Source organism: Cololabis saira, chromosome 4, assembly GCF_033807715.1.
Source record: "Cololabis saira isolate AMF1-May2022 chromosome 4, fColSai1.1, whole genome shotgun sequence".
Lineage (NCBI taxonomy): Eukaryota > Metazoa > Chordata > Actinopteri > Beloniformes > Belonidae > Cololabis > Cololabis saira.
The window spans coordinates 22,481,359-22,501,476 of NC_084590.1; the positions used below are offsets into that span (position 1 = coordinate 22,481,359).

The 20,118-nt window shown below is 42.0% G+C and overlaps 1 protein-coding gene across 11 annotated transcripts in view; it reads left to right on the forward strand.

The window, feature by feature from the left end:
* Window positions 1–20,118, forward strand: part of mecom (MDS1 and EVI1 complex locus) — a 137,381-nt gene that overhangs the window by 102,277 nt on the left and 14,986 nt on the right. For 3 of the 11 annotated variants that reach the window (XM_061719138.1, XM_061719139.1, XM_061719144.1), the window contains exons 3-8: window positions 9,716–9,850; window positions 16,547–16,649; window positions 16,764–16,877; window positions 17,477–17,588; window positions 17,766–17,913; window positions 18,058–18,238. In XM_061719138.1, the coding sequence (XP_061575122.1) occupies window positions 9,716–9,850; window positions 16,547–16,649; window positions 16,764–16,877; window positions 17,477–17,588; window positions 17,766–17,913; window positions 18,058–18,238 (793 nt within the window). Of the gene's footprint in view, window positions 1–7,748; window positions 8,438–9,715; window positions 9,851–16,546; window positions 16,650–16,763; window positions 16,878–17,476; window positions 17,589–17,765; window positions 17,914–18,057; window positions 18,239–20,118 lie in introns of those variants that run through there. The other 8 variants (XM_061719142.1, XM_061719143.1, XM_061719146.1 and 5 more) reach the window with 5 other exon arrangements.

Below are 20,118 nucleotides of genomic sequence, written 5' to 3' on the forward strand. Positions count from 1 at the left end.
GATTAGGTCAGAGTGATTATTCATTATTATCTTTGGCTTAAAAACAGCATAGACTGTCACAATATTTCTGTATTTGAGTTAATTCAATATGCACATGAACTTATTGTGCATTTTTTTGTCATGCAACTCATCAAAGCAGAGTATAGTTATGTTTGTCTTTGCAAGCATAACTTTGATTACATGTCATTCTGCAAATATATGAAATGAATTGCCAAATCGCATATGAAATTACCAAACCTCATGCTTATTTTTAGCAGGGATGACAATTTTAAGAGAGGAAAGGGGAAAAAAAATAGTTTAAACTATGACAAAGTGAGCACTCGAGGAAAAAATAAAATGCATCAATGAGCTGTCATAACTGCAGTATATGACAATAATGTTTCCTTTTGTTGGTGGGGGATGTCTTCTCGTGTGGGTGTTTATGTGTTTTCTTGTGTGTCCATGCATTATACCGTGTGTGTTCCCAGAAGAAATTGTGCCCAAGCCACATTTTAATGAGAGCTTTGGATGAGAGAGATGCCAGGAGCATGGTCTGCTGGCAGCAGCATCAGCATGTGCCCTGTACTCGGCAGTGCAACAAGCTCCCCGGTTAAATATAATCCCAGTCTAACTCAGGGGCCTCTTTGATGCCACTGAAAGCCAGTGAAGCCTTAAATGGGAGACACTCCATGTCCCTGCATTGTGAGTGAGCTGCTCAACTTGTCTGCACTCATCTTACGGTTGTTGCAACTGATTTGTTGTTTCCCAAGTTTATCCTGACTTTAATCATGTCCACACAGGGGTGGTTGAAGTCAGTGAATCCTTTCAAACAAAGTTTCAAAACCAGCAAATGACACAAAACTATTACATGGGGAACATTTTTGAATAATCCACTATTCCATATGAGTGGGTGGCAAGCTTTGGGGTTAGCCTTTAGCACGAAGGTGAAATTATAATCAGGCGTTTACAGCGAATACGACGACAGCGTGAGTGGAGCTACGTTATTATTATAGTTTTTTGTAAGATTTTTATAGGTCCAAACTTCACAAAAATATGTATGATTTTTTTTTTGTTTGTTTTTAATGGGGGGGGGGGGGGGGGGGTGTTAGAAGACAAAAAGGGTTTAACAGAGAGAAGTTATGTTTGAAAGATTGGTAAGCAACGCAAAGAGCAGAACCCAAACCAACCTGTAAAGCATGGTGATGTAGTATTGTGGTTTGGGCTTGTTTTTCTAAATCTGGCATCTCAGCTTTGCAACACTGAATGAACAATAGATTATTATATTTGATATCTGATATTAGTTATCTCGGCAAATTCTAAAAAAGAAATGTGAGGACATCTGTTTGTGAACAGAATGTCAAAAGAAAGGCAGCAAGTCTAAAGCACACAACAATCGGCTAAAGAATAAATATGGTGTTGTATAATGAATGAAAGTCATGACTTTTAGTCAATACAAATGTTCCAGAAGGACAAAAAGTATAAACGTTTGAGGAAATCCAGCAATATGCCTCAGTTCAAGCTGGCCTCTACATGAGGGTTATGTTTCTTCAATCCAGTGAGCAAAGCTGATCAATAGTCAACCTTTAGTGATAGTTGGGTTTTTACAACAGGTTAATATAAAAGTACAAAAGTCTCAGAGGTATTTGGGAGTAACCTGCTGTTGTTGTTGAGCTTTTAACAAAAATGTTAAAATCTTTGTTATTTATTCCATAGAAATGTGCCAGTTGTAACGCGGTCACAATCGACCTCTTGGTTTTAAACTTTGACTGTTTTTTTTTTCATAAATGTGATACCAGTAGTCTTTTCTCTAACATCCTGCTTCGTCGTGTGCTGTATACTGAGCTGACATGGCAGATAAGTTCTTCTATCACAGTGAGCAAGTGTATCGTCTTTGTCTGATATCCAGGAACATTAAAATATTAGCCTTCCAATTGGACACGGTATATGAAAAGCAGGTTGTCACAGTATTACAACTGAGCCCTGGCTTTAAACGTGAGAAGAGAGCTCAATAAATGTAATGAATGTGTGACACTTGAACATCTGAAGTGCCGTGTTCAGTTGCATACCACTTCACCTCTCGTACATAAAAAGCTCTTTTAAAGATGATATCTATGAGCGTTTTAGAGCCAATTTGTTCTCCCCGCGGCAAAAGGCAACATGCTCTAATTACCACCCTCTTTCTCCCCTGAACGACTGGGGGGGAGTGGGAGGGGGGGGTTGAGTTGTTTAAGTTTCCAGTCCGTCCCATGCTCATAGGAGTCGTGGGCATGCTGAATTTATGCTTCAAAAACGTGACCTTTGACACTTGTGCAGCTTTATCGCACCCCAAAGCCCACATACAGTGTGGCCCTGTGTGCAGAGGCTCAGCAGAGGAAGTGTCTGTGATTATCACAGCCTGTACTACTCTGTGTACATCGCTTCCACCAGCCTCGCCTCCCTCGCCTTGCCGCTTAAAGATCACCAACTCTCTTCAACTGCACTCTAACCTCTGCTCCGCTAAACATGGTCACACATAAAGTTGCCCAGTTGTCTTTATAATACAAAGAATTGTGCACCATCATAATCCCACCAGCCAGTGTGCTGCTGTTGCTGCTGCTGCAAAGCCTGGTCACAGTGTAACTTCAACACAATCAAGAGCATCCTGGTTTAAGAAACCATTCAAAGCCACTTTCATCCTGCTCAGTTGCTACATGTTTCACTGATCCTATGTGTGCAATTTGTTATTGAAAACCTTTGCTTTTGCTACAGCCTTTCTTTATTTTGTAAGAAAGTAAAGTTTGTTTCTCCTTTTTTAAATGTATCTGTTGTTAATAGAATAAGGGAACTGTTTCTTCCTATGTGCAGACTTTGCAGATGCATAGAAACCCCACTAGAGGACCCCCAAGCAACAAACTCAGCTTCAATATATAGTATTTGTGAAGAAGTAAGATTACCTTGTAAATTCTAACATTTGTAAAGTCATCAATTCTGGGGTTTTACTGTTAAATTTTCAAGATTTCAAAGTCACAATTTTGGAGTAGTACGATGAGCCTAGTACACCAACATCCTACCTCATTTAGCATCAACAACATGTATTTTAGCTAGCTAGGTTTATTCTATTTATTAGCTCAATTTTAATTTTAATTTTAAAGTTACTAATCTAGTCCTATTTTCTCTTATAGTGTATCAAATTAATGCATTGGCATTGATCATCATAAAGTGTTTGAAATCCCAGAATACCCTCTATAGTTTGACAAGACATGGGCCCCCAAAAAAGCTGGAAACAGCCCTGCAATGTAATATTAGAAAAGCACCACATTCCCTATTGCATCTCTGTGCTGGGCATCATGTCTCGGTTACTCTATTTGTACTTCTAAGTTGCAAGTTCAACAGGAACCTTCTGTAAAGCTGGAATTCCGACTCAGAAAGACAGACAAGCCTCATCCATCCTGACTTTGGAATGTGGCTGCCACTTTCAACTTTCAAATTCTGCAGTTTTGTCTCATTTTATTCATATTAAGTCAGACTTTCACATGTTCTGTTTTTAGAGGATGTGAAACGTGAACGGCCTGTTCTCTTTTTAGCGGTAGACTTGTTGCTACTTTTTGTTCGCATGCAGTTTTGTTAAGAATTATTAATGCTAATTATTACAAGCAGTGCCAGTGGCAGATCAGGTGTTTGGAGAGGTTCTTTTTCACTTTGCAAGAGGAATTGTTAACATCATTCCAGGTGATGATCCAACTTTAGAGGTCAGTGTACTGGTAATGTTCCAGTAATGAAGATTGTTTATTGCTTAAAACTGATTAAACAACTTAAGGGTACAAATTCAGACATTACATTAAAAATGAACTCATCTTTCCATGTTGGAAAAAATCTATTTTTTGCTACCTGCATATGTTATGAGTGCCTTATGAGCTGTCAAAAGCAAGAACAGACAGTGCTCGAAAACAAAAATGACCGCCTGCTAATTCAGCAAACACGTCAGGCTTGTTCCTGACAGGCCACAGAATTTGTCAAGAAATCGTCCCTCTCTCCCTCTCTGCCGGAATGCCTGGCTGACCCCCGGCAAATGAAAATAATCCAAAGTAATTAGAAGTGAGCTGGTCTGGTCCTGAGAGCCCCCGGGCGGCCGGGTAAACATGGCGGAGGGTCCGGGAGGGGCCGGCAGAGTGAGAGGGAGGCGGGAGAGCGTGGTGGAGAAGGGGGTGCTGACCTTGTCCACATAAAGCAGTGATTTATGAAGTGCAGGGCACAGCAGCAGGGCTTCTGTCTTCTCCCGCAGAACCAAATTACTGAGGTGGAGATTAACACGCCGCTCACAACGGGCCTACTTCCAGACTCAAGGAAATTTCTTATTTACATTTTCTCCTTTCATTTCCTCTGCTGTATTTTAATGCTAATTGGGATATATGGATACCTTGTCTGTCTTGTAATATAGAGGTCCTGAATCTGCAAACTCAATATATTGTGTGCTCTAATGTCTGATGGATGTGCTAATTGAAGAAAAAGTTGCAGGGCCTTGTATTATGGCCTAACCGAAGGCTAACCGCTCGTTTGAGCTTTGAATAAGTTCCCACCACCTTGTCAAGTCGCCCCACATTTAAGCAAAATAAAATGCACAGGGGGCCGTGTGTATACAGACCCATGATGGAGACTTAATGCAGCTTTGCGTCGGTGTCAATAGGAGGTCTCCACATGAATGGTGGAACTATTTCATGTGGATTTGGCTGCTATATTTTCTTTCTTTCGGTTCTCTCTGTCTTTTTCTTTTTTTCTTTTCTTTCCGCTCTCCTGGAGGATGTGCAGGAATGCGCCACACAGGCCTTCCCAGTGTTTCCATGTGGCCCCTCGGCTGCAGCGGCTGGCTCCGCAGCGCGCTCGGTGGAATCAGTTTGCAACCCACACGGGAATCCCCCTCTTCTCCAGCTTGTCCCATCTGAATCCACATGCCTCTGGACTAAAGCGGCAGATCCCAAATCACTTTTCAGACTAGATAAATATTGCTATAAAGTCATCCAGAGCATTTAAAAAAAAAAAAAAAGAAAGACAGGCCTGTGTTGGCCTGAGAGACTCAACCTCAGATCAAGTAAAATATGAAACTATTTCAGAACAGAAATTCTCTACATTTGTTTAAGGATCGGCGGCAATGACTGAGCCCCTAAAATAAACAAGAAAGCCGCAAGCAATATAAGCATGCACCCATTAAGCCATTCAACCCCATTTTAAGAATTTCAAAGCACTTTCAATCCTGAACACCAGCATTATCAGGCTGCGGAATGCTGTTAAAGTACCCTAAACAAGTATGAAATGCTGTGTAGCATGATATAGTCGGGAACTAACAAACCCTGAAGCCTGTTTGGTTTGTAATTTGTTGATAAACAGCTTTTCCACACCGCTATTTAGCACGTCACAATCATTATGACAAAGGCATGGCATAATTCAGATAAAACAGATCTATTTCATCTAAGCACGCTTGAATAGTGTTTGTGGCAGATTGCTCAAACAAATATGAATTAGAGCTATAGGCCCAGCAAATCACTCTCGCGGTTTATTAATTGAACAAGCGTTTTAAATTCACCCCATCGGTCTTCAAGGGCTTGATAGCCGCTCGTTGTGTGATTACATATTCAATATTCAAGCACATAGCTACAGCTGGATCTTTCATGTCCCATCTAATTTGACGCCTTTATGTAGATGTTTGCCACTTGCAGTTCATACAGACAAAAAGAAAAAAAGAAAGAAAACACCTTTACTATTATAGTAAGTCAGAAAGATAGAGCCTTTTACAAAATGAGATATGACTGTTCTTTTTTTCTTTTAATGCAGGAACTTAGGCTACTTTCTTCATTTGGTGGTGGTTTTTGTATCCAGACATCTAATCTCTACTTGCAAAGCTGTTTATATTGGTTACATCTCTGGAGATAATACGAAGATGTCCAAGTCCATCCAGTTTCATTAAAAGAGATTTAAGCCCTAAAGTTAAAGTCTAGTTCATAGAATCAAACTTTGTTTTCTGGGTTTGATGATTAAGTTCAATATTTTCTTCAGAACAGCAGCACATTTAATCCAATCAGTGTCCGGTGTATCGCATTGCCTTTTGACATGTTCAAATGCAACTCAGAACTGTTTCAAAAGTTCCGTTCAGTTGAGCACGCCATCTGCTGGCCAGGCCGAGAAGCGCAGCAGCTGTCCGTGTGGCCAGGCCGAGGGGGTCCAGCTTCTGCTATCCCACTTCTTCCCCCGATCATATCACGAACTGCGCGTGTTTGTCTTTTTTTTTTCTTATTTTATTTTATTTTTCAGACGTTTCCTCCTTTCCAGAAAAAAAAAACAAACCTGTGAAACCTTTCTTCCTATCAGAATCCTCGATCAGACTCGGAGAGGCCGTGGAGCAATCACTTTCCCAGATTACTTGTATTTAATACACAATGCATCATAAAACAAATCCCTCATCCTGACAGGAAGAAAATAGAACAGCTCATTCGACTTGAGCTTTCCCAATTTATGGCTAAATTAAAAAGGGTTCCAACAATGGACAAGTCGAGGAGAGGCAGGAAATCAATGACCGGGCGGACCGGGGTCTCTCCTCAGTTCTCAAGAAGTGCGAGACGATGGGAATCGGTGGCGGGGTCCTGCCTTATTTACACATGATTTTTCCTGTCCTTCCTGCACATTTTGCTCCGCGATTTTGTAAAACAATGGGCATTATCTGGGATGGAAGGTCAATGTCACAGAGTGAGCAGTTATCCATCATCATCTGCTCTCATCAGCCAAAGCCCTGTCCTTTCTGGCTTTATGGGCTGCCTAATAAACTCCGCTTATTATCCCATACCCTTGCTCGTTTCTTCACATAATCAGCCCTCCTGCTTTAGAATTTAAAATTTCAGGAAAACCCTCAGGAAATTAGAATGTGCGACATTTTTTCTTTTTTTTTTTTGCGTCCTCTTTTCGGGCTCTTTTCAGAGCAGGTGCACAAGAAGTGGGAGCAATTAACACTAAAATAAAAAATACAAATAAAACGAAACTCCACAGTAATCCGTTTATGTTTCTATATAAAAGGTGGAAATGTGATAATTTGGAGAAAAAAAAGAAAGAAAAGAATCACAATAAAATCAAGTCCCTTTTACGCTTGGTTTTGTGTGAGTGGTTTATATTTCATAGGTCAGAAAAAAATCGATGATTCGGACAATGTCTCTAAATGTCACCAACATATGGACATCTGCTCGCTCATATGGATTTTTCCTGGAGCTGCTCATCAGAAACATGACGGTCAGCGGTTGCAGTCATTTCTAAAAAATGGGCAAAGTGTTCGATTTTTATTATAGATTCATTTTATTTTATATATTAGTTTTTACGCACGCCTCCTGCAAAAAAAATGCAACTCCGATCTGAAAACAAATCCTAAGTGAACAGATAATTCTAATAGATTCGCGAGTTAATAATGTGGTAAAATAGTTGAAGCGGGTTGGGCGCTGCATGTTGTGAAAAAAGTTCGGGAACACGTGGAGCTTTAAGGCTGATTTATAGTTCCGCGTTATACCAACGCAGAGCCTACGGCGTACCGTGCTCGTCGCCGCGTAACTTACGCCGTAGGCTACGTGCGTCGATTTAACGCGGAACCATAATTGAGGCTTTAGCGCTCCGCTTTGATGCTCACGGTGGCTCGAGAGTGTGTGTGTTTTCATCCCTTCAGAAGCCCCATCTCGACCTCTGCCTGACCCCGCTCACCCTCTCCCAGCCCCGGACCCCTGTCACTTTAACATTTACTGCAGAGAGGAGTCTCTGTCTTTCTTTTGGGGGAAACTGGATGGACGCGCAGGAAGGATTCTCTTTATCTTCTAAATGCGTGAATGAGAAACGTCACGCAAACTGGACAAAATAGGAGGCGATGCCCTGAAATCTAAACCAACCCCTGAATCTCCGCGTTGTCACTATAGACGACACATCCCGACTGCCCGAGGAGAAGGAGGAGGAGGAGGGGGGAGACAGGAAGAGAAAAATGAAAAGTTGAATGGCTGCTAGGACACCTGGTCAGGACAGGAGGGGTGACAGGAGACGAGCAGAACTACGCGCAGGGAAAAGTTGGGAGCAAGTGGATGCGCCAGAGGGGGGTTTAGTCTCGTCCCGCGATGCCTGCAGGACAGTGAGAGGAACATTACAGAGAGAGCGCTGTCTGAGAGACAACACGGAGAGAGGATCTACTTTTACAAGCCGTCCGGTGTCTCGTCCTCGGTGAATTGACGGCGGTGCGCGGACCGGAGACCCGCACACACGCAGAAATAACAGCCGCCCTGGCGCTCACACATCGGACCTACGCGCCTTAGAAAGAAGAAAAAAAGGTTTTATTATTTCTGACTTTCTAATTTCTCCCTTCGTTTTCTGAGTTACTTTTTTTTTTTTTTTGGAGTTTTCATCACTTTTTGGTCAGTTCAGTGAGCCCGTTGTCATCGCAACGTGCGTTTTTACACGACTTTCAACGGTAAGATTAATCATACTTTTATTTTTAAAGTAAAGAAAATGTATATAAAAGTTGGCTTTTATGGGCGCAATTTAAAAGAAAAAGAGAGGAAAATAACTCGCATCGTTTTGTCGTTTGTCGCCGATGATTTCAAAGTGCGTCTCTCTCCTGAAACATCAGACAGACAGGCTGGTGTGCGGGGTGCGTGCGTTAGTCCGGACAATGGGCTTCGGAAAACCTAAATATTTATTCAGGGGCAACGCAATACAAAGACAGAAAAGGCAGATTTGTGACCCTGAAAGAGATTCTGTTTTGCATCCTAACAATCGGCTTGTCTCTATAATTCTTATCACTTGCGGTTTCCTGCAATTGATTTGTTTCCCAGTAAAGTTTACAGCTGCACTGTAATACATGTTGGAAATATTAACACCTTGAAACAATGTCATATGCAATACTCCGAGTAGAAATTAAGCATATGTGGTTTGAAAGTCAACTAATGAGAAAATTAACTTATTTTATATTTATTGTAATTTTCTACTCAAAGTGCAGAATTGTGCTGCTATTGTGGGCAAAGCATATAATAATAATAATAATAATAATAATAATAATAATAATAAAATATTATTATTATTGCTGTAAAATTAGAATAGTTTACAATTATAATTTTTCAGCTGCAAATTCAAATGTCAGCTTCAGTCAATTTAAATAGAAAATTGTTTGAATTTATAAAAGGCCAGTTGATTTATTTCTTGTCATTTTTGCTGTTTTCTTTTGTTTATTGTTATTTGTGAACCAAAAATAAATCATACTACTTCATAATAACAAAAACAAACCATAAAAATTTATTTTAAAAAATCAGTTTGTGGAATACCAATAATGGTGATTTCTTTATGTTTTATATCATCTATTCATGTTGGGTTTTGTGCTGGTATTGATTTATTCTTGTGTCTTAAAAATACACCAGTAGAATTTATATTGTTATTACTGATAATCCAATTACAATATTTTGGAAAATCTAAAAAAGTCATAGATGTGTAATTAATTTCAGAAGCTTTTGTTATTGTTTTTATATATCCAAATGTATCCTTACAAATGACTGATAATGTAATTATGTGCCCATGTATATGTGTGTGTCTCTTTCCTTTGTGTGTGTGAGTGTGTGTGTTTCTCCACAGATTGGTCTCTAGCGTTTGGTATTTCTCAGTGGGAGGTTTGCGGTTAGGCGGTGTTTGGACACAGTAACCTGGTCTGATACTGATCAAAGTCTGATCTCTCTCTTTTTGCTCTCTCTCTCTGCAGATCCTGGATGGGTCGGGCCATGTAAAATTCTGCGTGGATGCCAGCAAACCAGATATAGGCAGCTGGCTGAAGCACATCCAGTTTGCCCCTACGGCCACACAGCACAACCTGACTGCGTGCCAGATAGATGAACAGGTACGTGGAGACAGAACTCCTCAACACAAGAGCAATATGAGCCCAAGAAAGAAAAGAAACAAGAGGGAGGAAAAACATTTTGATGGTTTGATTTTAAATTCCCAAATGGTGATGTTTCTTCTGAATCTTGGTGCCTGGCAGAGTGAATCAAGCTTTTAAGCTCTACTCAGCCCCCTTTCTTTTCTCACATTTAGCTGTCATGCCTGCATGCTGTTGTGTTAAAAGGTGTTATTGTGATCCAAGTCAGATAGGCCCTTAAGCAGTTGGCCCACCTTGCCTTGGCTTTACACACACATATCTCTTCTCCCATGCTGCACTGCAGAGACTCCTCGCTATCTGTGCATGTTTTCCTTCTGTAATTGTGTCCTGGCTTCTGCTGTGCAAAGACCACAGGGCACGATCAGAGGAGGCCGGCAGAGATGATAGTTCCACACACTTCCCTGTCACGCTTGCGATATAAACACTCAGATATGCCAGGAATGCCACAGACCTTTTGCTGCTCACCTGGCTGTAGAGAGTTGCGTGCTGCACACATGGGGGTCCGTTCAACTCAGTAATCCCATAGCCAGAAGCACACAGAGAGGCAGAAAGACAAGAGCCTAAACTTTATTTGACGCGTGTGCGCAGCATACCATTGCTTGACCCGGATAAATACAGCGTAATCTAGCGTGCATGGTTGTCACCACTTCTCACCGGTGGTCCATCAAGGTTACTCACTGGGTGTCATCCTTTGCAATCTTTCCATGAACTGCATTTCCCTGCAGTGCCTTTTAGTGATGTGTTCCAAGCACTTTGGTTGCTTATTTAAATTAGAAACATTTAACACAGAACAGATTATTTAGATGATGCTTTTGGCTTGTTTTTGCACTGAGATCATTTGATTAACGACTTAATAAACTTAGTACTAGAAACAAGCCTCATCCTCATCATCCCTTTTCTCATTAAAAAAAAGAAACAAAAAACAGAGATCATTCAGCTGAGGAACTTCCTCTTAAGGGAATGCGAAACAAGAGGAGACGTTTCCCAGACGTACTTACGCTCACGCTCTTGTAACAGACACAGAGACAAACGAGCGGAGAGCTTCCCTGAGCTGCCCTCTACGTGAGGTGTGACTCGCTGTCAACACTGTGGTTCTGCTTGGTTAGCTGTGTAAGGCTCCGACAGGTCACAGACATGGCTATGATGAGGTGATTGTTAAGTATTACACACTGTCACAACACAGGACAATGTCCTGTCTTTAAGCCTTCCGGCCAACATCGGTGTGTTTTTGAAAACACTGTAGCCTCTCACAATGCCTGTCTGTATGTTTAAATTGAATAGACTTAATCTGGGGGGGTGGTGGTCTCTTAAAGTTGCTGTGAGTTGTTGGAACGGTGTGTGTGTGTGTGTGTCCATGAGGGCTACCTGTGTCCAAGTGTGCACAAGACATTTATGCGAGTTGACTCGATGGGAGTGTGTCAAGCTTTTCATTATGTCTGTGAAGTGTGTGCACACACCACCAAGTGCCCGTGTGTCTGCATGTGCACGAGGATTTAGAATTGTTCACTGCGGTTCAGATGACTCCCCACGCTCCTCATTCTGAGCTGGAAATGTTAAAGCCCGCGGTACCTGAGTCCAAATGAGAAGTGCTGAGTCTAAACCCAGCCTGAGACCACATATTACGCGTTCGCCACATGCTGTACGACGCAGCCCATCTCCAGATTTCCACAGAGGAGCCTGACAGAGCCGCCTGCAGCTTAAACACTCCCCCGTCCTGCTAAATCTTCCCTCAGACACGAATTAAAAGAAAAATGTCTCATGCCATCAGACAGAAACGATTTGTCACACGATTTATTTTAAGACACTGTCCTGCAATGACAAGCAATTTCCAGGTGTGTTGCTCGTTATTTGGTCCTGGGTTTTTTCAAGCAGTGTTCAAGCTCTGCCAGTGCGAGAGTAAAACTAGCCTCCATCCTCTTATTTCTGACCCAGTTCTGTTTATCATAAAACTTTATGACCAATCTCTGGGGAACAGGGGAGTGAGAGCGAAGTGAATGGCTGAGACAAGCGCCTTTTTCTTTTCTGTTTTTTTTTCCTCACTGGAGAAACCGTTAAAGATTCCGTTTTTCCTTCTCAGCTCTCTTTCGCTTTCATTTTATCTATTTTTTTTCCTCATTGGCCATGTTAAAGCAACTGCACAGAATCTGAAAAAAGGGGGGAAAAATCAACTAAAAGCCGAATTTTTTTTTTATTAGTTACCTATCTGACCTCATAAAACAACACTCTCATTATGAAGGGGGAAAAAAGTGGCAAACATTTATTGTGGACAAACATTACTGTTCATGCGTATTTTTTCATCTGCTTGATCCCAAATTCAACAAGGACAAGCTTATATTTTTTATACGCTTTCCTGTTTTAATGCTCTGTGTATTTGACAGCGATGAGTGGAAAGCAAGAGGAAAGACTGGAGAGGAAGGAGATGGCAGGTGTCGCAGTTTGTGAACCACGCCGAAGTCTTTAATGAGTTCAGCGTGCTACAACTGGCAGGTCTGAATTTAGCCCCATACTAATAAAAACAGCTCAGTGCAGAAAAGCAAATAACAAACAGATTTTCATTTTTAATTACAACCTCACACAAGATTCACTAAGTGTAATTTGTAATTGCTAAATCTTTTTTTACTGACAATAAGACCTGCAATTTAAGTTGAATATGAGCTCTTAAGGATATGTGTCATTTCTGATGCACCGTACGGGGTAGTCTGAGCACTGACAGTCTGCATGCATCCCTCCACGACCAGCATGTTTTGTCGTTAAGATAATTAGGGCGATTAGCGCCTCAAAACCCTCCACTGTGCTCTCTCACTCCACTGATTCAACTGAATGGAGAATTGATTAAAAGTGTAATTAACATCATCCAACGAGACCCTCAAGAGCCTTTCATAAGATAGTACAGAAGGATATGAGTGTTAATCTCATCCGCTTTATTGATTCTCACTCAGTATTGAGTGCAATGAAGTGGCTCGGGGGTATATTAGAAAAAAGTGACGGCCACTCACCAAGCGAGCGTTCTGGCGCTGATTGTAAACTCACAGAAATAACAGCATGAAGCCTTCTAGTGCAGAGAGGAGCTTCAAGTCTATTTATACACACAACTAGAAATTGCATGGATAAAAACTTAATGGCATCTCCATTTTCAAGTTGTTAAATGTTATATCATGACTTTCGAAGACGAAGAGACCTGAAAAGGGCAATAAAACAGATGCAAAGTTTATAACTCACGAGATAAATTTTGAAGCCATCCTCGGTAAGTGGCATCGGTCTGACATAAGCCGGTCCAGTGGGCTTCATCACATATTCATCCAATTTGCTGCACATCGCGTGCTTTCATTCTTTATTGCAATCCAACTCACGTAATGGTTTAGTTTAGAAGCCAAACATTGTTGACGGCTGCCAAACATACTGTACATGCAGCATGCCCGTAATAACTACAGAGAAGGCGCAACACATGTGGACATATAACACTGCCGTTGTGCAACAGTCGAGCAAGCACAAGCAAACAATGGCCTGGACATTTCTGTTCAATGTTTTGAATTGCCCAGCCTGGAGATTTAGTCATAAGCAGCAGTTTTTAAATGCTGAACTGTCTGAGATTTGAACTGAACTGATTTTAAGCTTTTGAGTAAAGAGCAACGTCCAGTGCAGTCAGACGCAACAGTGTAAGAGAATCACACTTCCTGGAAAGAGCCTGCAGAGGGGGGATTGTGTGTGTGTGTGTGTGTGGGGGGTAACTGTCTTTGGTCTCCCAATAACTAATGCTGTCAATGTAACAACATGTCCGATTGTAGCCTCTGATCCTCTTATGGTTGTACCCTTTGACAGCGAGAGGGTGTGAAAAGACAGAGTAGACATCATTCATAAACAAAATGTCAACTATATATATATAAATACTCAATATACAATGTTTTTTTTTATCAACTTCAGTAAAAAAAAAAAAAGCCTTATGTGAAAATGCAAGATGTTCTTGAGTCTTTACTGCACTCATGTCTGTTTGTATTGTTGGTAAGAAACGACTGGTGCTGAAGCAGCAGGTTCTCACAGCACGAACTCAGGCACCCTGGCTGTCTTGGCTCTTGGTTATTATTTGTTTTATTTGTTTCAGCCACCATTTTGCAGCAGATGTGTGTTTGTTAGTACGTCCATAAAGCGCTAAAAATTACCCCAAGAATCAAAAACTGTGACTCCTCCTTTGGTGTGAATTGCTGCCTATTTGTTTGTGTGTGTGTGTGTGTGTGTGTGTGTGTGTGTGTGTGTGTGTGTGTGTGTGTGTGTGTGTGTGTGTGTGTGTGTGTGTGTGTGTGTGTGTGTGTGTGTGTGTGTGTGTGTGTGTGTGTGTGTGTGTGTGTGTGTGTGTGTGTGTGTGTGTGTGTGTGTGTGTGTGTGTGTGTGTGTGTGCGTGCGCGTGTGCGTGTGTGTGTGGGTGTGTGTGGGTGTTTTCACTGTTTATCTGTGTGGACCTTCAGGGGAGGGGTGGAGCTGTTGGAGGAATTTCCCTCCTAATCGTAGTCTCTTTTTTCCTGCTTGTATGTACTTAAACTACCGTGAAAAAAAACAAATAGAAAAAAATAAATAAATATTTTTTGTATTTTGTGTAAAGGGATTTAGTCCTCAAAGAAAGGAAAGACTCAGCGGCAGAAGAAACGAATGAAAACGTTGGTGTGGTCTAAAGAATGATGCATGTCTTCCTTCATCATGTGACAGCTCTTATTGTAGCATTTTACCATTATCATGTGTGGCTGTTTTTTTGTTATAAAAAAAGGAGCTTGTAAGTTGTCTGTATATCGCTGAGGTTTTACTACACACCCTGGTAGCTTTCCAAACGGCCTCCGGCATCAGCCTCGGTATCAGTCTCTCTGAGCGGAATCGCTGCCCACCAACATGTCTCTGAGCTTCTCCGTGATTGTTCCCAAATCACAATATTTTTGCGACCTCGCAGGGGTGATGGCCTGTGAGGGGCTGTTATGTGTTTGTCCATACACACATCGAGGCTCTTTGTTGGACTGTCCGTGTCCACACGCTGGTGTGTTTATGATAAAGACAGAAGCTAAAGGGAAAAATGTCAGGGATCAAGGACCCTCACAGTTCAGTTCCCTTAATTCTTTTGTTGAAGCGGTGGGGGTTCAGCTTTGCTGCTGCTCGCTAGGACTGTTATTTCCCTCCAACAAACCCGCTAAGACGCTGGCTAACTTTTCTCCGCAGCGCTTCAATAAACTCATATGAAAACCTTCCTCGCAAAAAAAGTGGAAATAAAATACAATAAAAGTGGAATATGTGGGGATTAAAGTTGGAGGTTAATAAGAAATAAGTCTCTCCTGTTTTGGGCAGCTGTAATGACTCTGGTCTAGCCTGTAATGGGACACAGACTCAACAGTGGCTGCTCCCTTCCCACTGATTTTCTTGGAGTTTTTTTACGTTTTTCTAATGCTTGAATTTTAATGATACTTCTGTGACACCACAAAACAACATCAGCTACTGTGCAGCGATCACACTCTTAGTTTACTGGCATGCGAGAAGTCCTGAGCTCCCTTTACCCTAATGCAGTGATGTGTTTAGCATTACATCCTTAGCCTAGAGTAAGAACAATAGCTCATACAATTATAAAATAACCCACAGAATACCTCTCAAGCCGTGTTGTGACCAACCTTCTGCTGAGCCACTTTGTCTCTGATGTTCAATTAATTTCAGGAATTCCCTTCATGAGCGGTCCACCTGTGACTTCCCAGAAACCCCCCCCCCCCAATTATACTTCTAATAAATTCCTCTATCGTCATTGTCATGTTGACACAGCAAAGGAAGCTGACACGCTAAACATCCAGGGCACACCAAAAATACCCCAATGTGTGATTGTTTCACAGAGAAAAGCTATTGTGCATCCATCGGAAGCTCCGCAGTCTCAGCTGATTCTTGAAAGCTCCCCCCCCCCGAACACACTCACTCGTCTGTTTTGTAACGTTCCTCTTTTGTAGATGAAATAAGATATGTTTGGATGCAGTTGAATAAGGTGGCTACGGAAGACGTTTGCAGTAAAGTGAACACCTGGAGGTGGTTTTACTTCTCTGCGAGAAGTCGAAATGCTTAAATGAACATTTTTTAAACAACTTGTTTGTTTTGCTTGCTGTCGAATTAGCGTGCTTGCTTTCCACACATTCATTTACCACTTCCTGGCCAATATAATCTTACCAGTGTGTGTTTATGAGACAGTGTATTTACTCTGCAGGGTGGTTGTTAGTACTTTCATTCATATACCTGAAGATGGATGTCTCATATGATGATGAATTACAAGTTAACAAGCGTGTGTATTTTCATGTATACGTCTGCCCGGTGTGGTGGCGCTGGTGGTATGACAATCATGTACACAGCTGAGGCCATTTGTGTGTTTATGTTTATATTTGTACTGTACCAAGAGCTACCCTTACGGACTTCTGTTGCTTTTGTAATTTGGTAACGTTGCCACATTTGGGTGTTGTGAGAGAGAGGGGAAAAAAAGAGTCGATGCGAAAGCAGCTGCAAAATATTTTGAGGACACCAGGAACGACCAGTTTATTACATAAAATGACATGTTCCTCCCCACAGTTTTGTGTGACTCTTGTAAGTAAAATGCACATGATTTAATAGGAAAAATATAAATATATACTGTGTCTGTGTGTGTGTGTGTTGCAGATCTTCTACAAAGTCACCAGAGAGATCTTTCCCAGTGAAGAGCTGCTTCTTTTCATGAAGGCTGAAGAGTATCCATGTGACACGATGGCTCCAGACATTCATGGTCTGCATTTTACACACACACAAACAAATCTTTTCTCCATTTTCGAAACATTTCAGTACTCAGAACTGATTTAAGCACACCAGATGATCATTTTTCTGAATTTCCACTGTGCAGAGGAAAGACAGTACCGCTGTGAGGATTGTGACCAGCACTTCGAGTCCCGCAACCAGCTTCTGGACCACCAGAAGCAGCCCTGTGGGATGCCCCCCTCCTCCTTCCTCAACCCAGGTTTGAATTACTTTTCCTAAATAGGTGTGCCTGTTTGATGCCGCTGTAAGCACTTCATGGTGCCGAGTGACGGGAGGGATGAGTGGCTGAGGAGGGGAAACTAGTCATATAAGCCGCAGACACTGAACTCACAGTGAAGCTAACGGTTAAAGGAGTAGTCGACAAACTGGCCTACAAGGTGACATTTTTTTTTAAAAAAGAAGAAGAAGGGAAATAATGTATGATCTTTCTCCTGACATGAGATGATTGAGCTCAAATGAGCAGAGCTGCGTAATACGGAGCAGTGAAGAACGTAACTTTCCATGATACTGCATTTATTATATGCAGTTACAAGACATGCGGTGTAATTTGAGTGTCCAGTGCCTGCAGCACTGCAAGTATGATCTAAGGCATAGAACAGTCAACGTTCAGACTGCAGACAGACCTCCAGACTTGAATATTTGGACACGTTTGGGGCAAAATCCTGAAAGGACATTAGTTGAGAAAGAAGGATCCCAGCAAAATCCATAAAGGACCGATATGTGTACAAGTTATTCATTCCCACAATATGTCTTCAAAGTCAAGGTGTCCTTTTCTTACATCTTATCTCCCATGTATAGGGGGGGACAGTGACCTGAAAGCTCATGAACCTCAAGACCTGCGGCCCCTCCACGCATCACACGGCCTGCATGAGTGTAAAGAGTGTGACCAGGTCTTCCCTGATGTGCAGAGGTAGGCACGTAGCAGGCACTTTTAATCCCAGGATAAACTCTGCAGGGGTTTCCTGTGACCGTCCAGACCTTTTATAGATGCAGAGAACCGGTGGCGACTAACAGTCATGAAATGTAAAACAAGGTTCTCTGTGACCCGATGAGCCCGTCGTTGATTTCTGGTTTGTGTTTGCTTCAGCCTGGAGGCCCACACTCAGTCCCACTCGGAGGAAAGGGAATATAAGTGCGATCAGTGTCCCAAGGCCTTCAACTGGAAATCAAACTTGATCCGGCATCAGATGTCGCATGACAGCGGCAAGCACTACGAATGTGAAAACTGCTCAAAGGTAAAGTCATGACTTTTGGAGGGGATCGTTGATAAGTGAACTTTCTTTTTTTTGTGTGCGTGAGTTTCCACATGCCTCTTCTTTCCCAGCGGATTTGCAGAAGCAGATAGTAACTCCCCTCCGTATGTGTGTTCCTTTCCCCAGCAGGTGTTCACAGACCCCAGTAACCTACAGAGGCATATTCGCTCGCAGCATGTCGGTGCACGTGCCCATGCCTGCTCTGACTGTGGCAAGACGTTTGCAACGTCTTCAGGCCTCAAGCAACATAAACACATCCACAGCAGTGTCAAGCCCTTCATGTGTAAGTCACTAAGACCCTACCTGTGTAAGTCTCCTCAGTACATTACAATAATAATATTCATACCATGCTTTGACTTGCTTTTTAGTTGTGCAGAAATATGCATTCTGTCCTCAAGTATTTCTCATGTTCTGCTGGATTTCAAACTGGTGTTTTTCATCATCTCTGGTGACACAGTTGGGTTTTTTTTTTTGTCTTAAGTGGACATTTAGGCAGGGTTTTCTGCGTGAGCACCCTCGCACGCTGCTGGTGTGAGGGTGCATGTTGCCTGTCTGGATGACCCAGTGTGCCTTGCTGTAGATGCCACAGCTAACAGCCTTTTTCTCTTTCTCAGTTGATCTTATTCTCTGTGACCTTTCACACTTTCACCACCTCACACGAGAGAACTGATCTCTCATCAGCTTAAGTTTTATGTTTTTGATCCTTTGCCCCTTCTTTCTTTCCCTTTTTTCCCCTCTTTAACATACATAAGTTCATACAAACCTGTCCACACTCTAAATCCACAGCCTTCTCCTTTTCCAGCTAACACACACACACACACACACACACACGTAAGTGCAGGCAGGAATGACTGCATCTCCACCGAGGACCTCATACACCCCACTCCATCCTCTCTGCCTGCACCACATTCACCATTCCTCACAAATAGCAACCACATGTACGGCCCTGCGAATAGTCTGTTTGCTGTAATCAGCAGAAAATATGCAGGTTTAAAAACAACTAATGGCTGCGTAAAAAAGAGGGGAGACAAAGTGAACATGACGGCTGCCTGAGCGAGATCATGTGTGTATATTTGTGTATGTGTGAAGCGTCCTCTTGAAAGGCTCGTACATGCTTCGGACAGTCGTACTGTACGCACACATGATTTTGTTTGTGTGTTGGTGCACGCAACGTGTCAAGAATGTGTGCGTTGTGTCTTAACACGTCCAGTTTTGAGATGAAAGCGCTCAGTTTACCAATACATGTCTACCCCTCTCCCCTCTTGGATGTGTTTATAAGACTTTGTTTCAGAGGAATACAAGCAGATCCCACACTCAGTGCATAATACACATGTTTTTATTGTTGGTTTTTTACTTAAATATCTTAAATATCACAGAGGATATCCAGAATGTATTAATCAATATTAATCAGTGTTGCAAGGCACAGACTGGACAGAGAAGAAACATAATAAAAAAACCACAGGACTCAGACTCCTTCCACTTCTTTCCACATGTTTTTAAAATGTATTCTAACACCGTCTTGCTCTCTTTGTTTACTCATTAAACTCGATTTCTGCATGAGATGACATCCACTCTTGGCTTCGAGCTTTTCCCATTTGGAGTTCCTCTCGACTGTTTATTCAAACCTGTTTCCCAAATACTTTTTCCTGCTCTTCCTCTCCATCTCCTCGAATTGCCTCTTGTGCACCTTGTGGCTGGAAAGAGGCCAAAGTATGCAGAAGTGTAATCAAAGTGTGAGCCTAACCACTTCCTGATCCTCGTTTTGAACATCTAATAACAATGTGAGCAAAATCCATCATCCAGAGATGCCTCCGACGGCTCTTACTGAAATGTAATGATCAAAGACTTATGGAAGTACAAGCTGTAATGCAGCCAGTCTACAGAAATCCTCCAGTGTGACAGAGGTCAAGTCAGGGAGATGTGTTTTTCATAAATACCATTTGCGTTTGACTTTTATTACAGAAAGAAAAGAAAAGAAACTTTAAAACAATATACAATTGGCTGCTATTACTTTATCAAAATAGTGGGCTGGTAAGCGATAACGTGCGGTTTTAACAATGATGAAAGATAAGATCAAACGGTGGGGTTTTGTTTTAGCGATGGGGTGTTATCACCGCACATCTTCCGGGGCCAGACGGAGTGACATGCCAGTGCACAGAGTTTGTCTGTGGGAAGGTCACTTAGCAC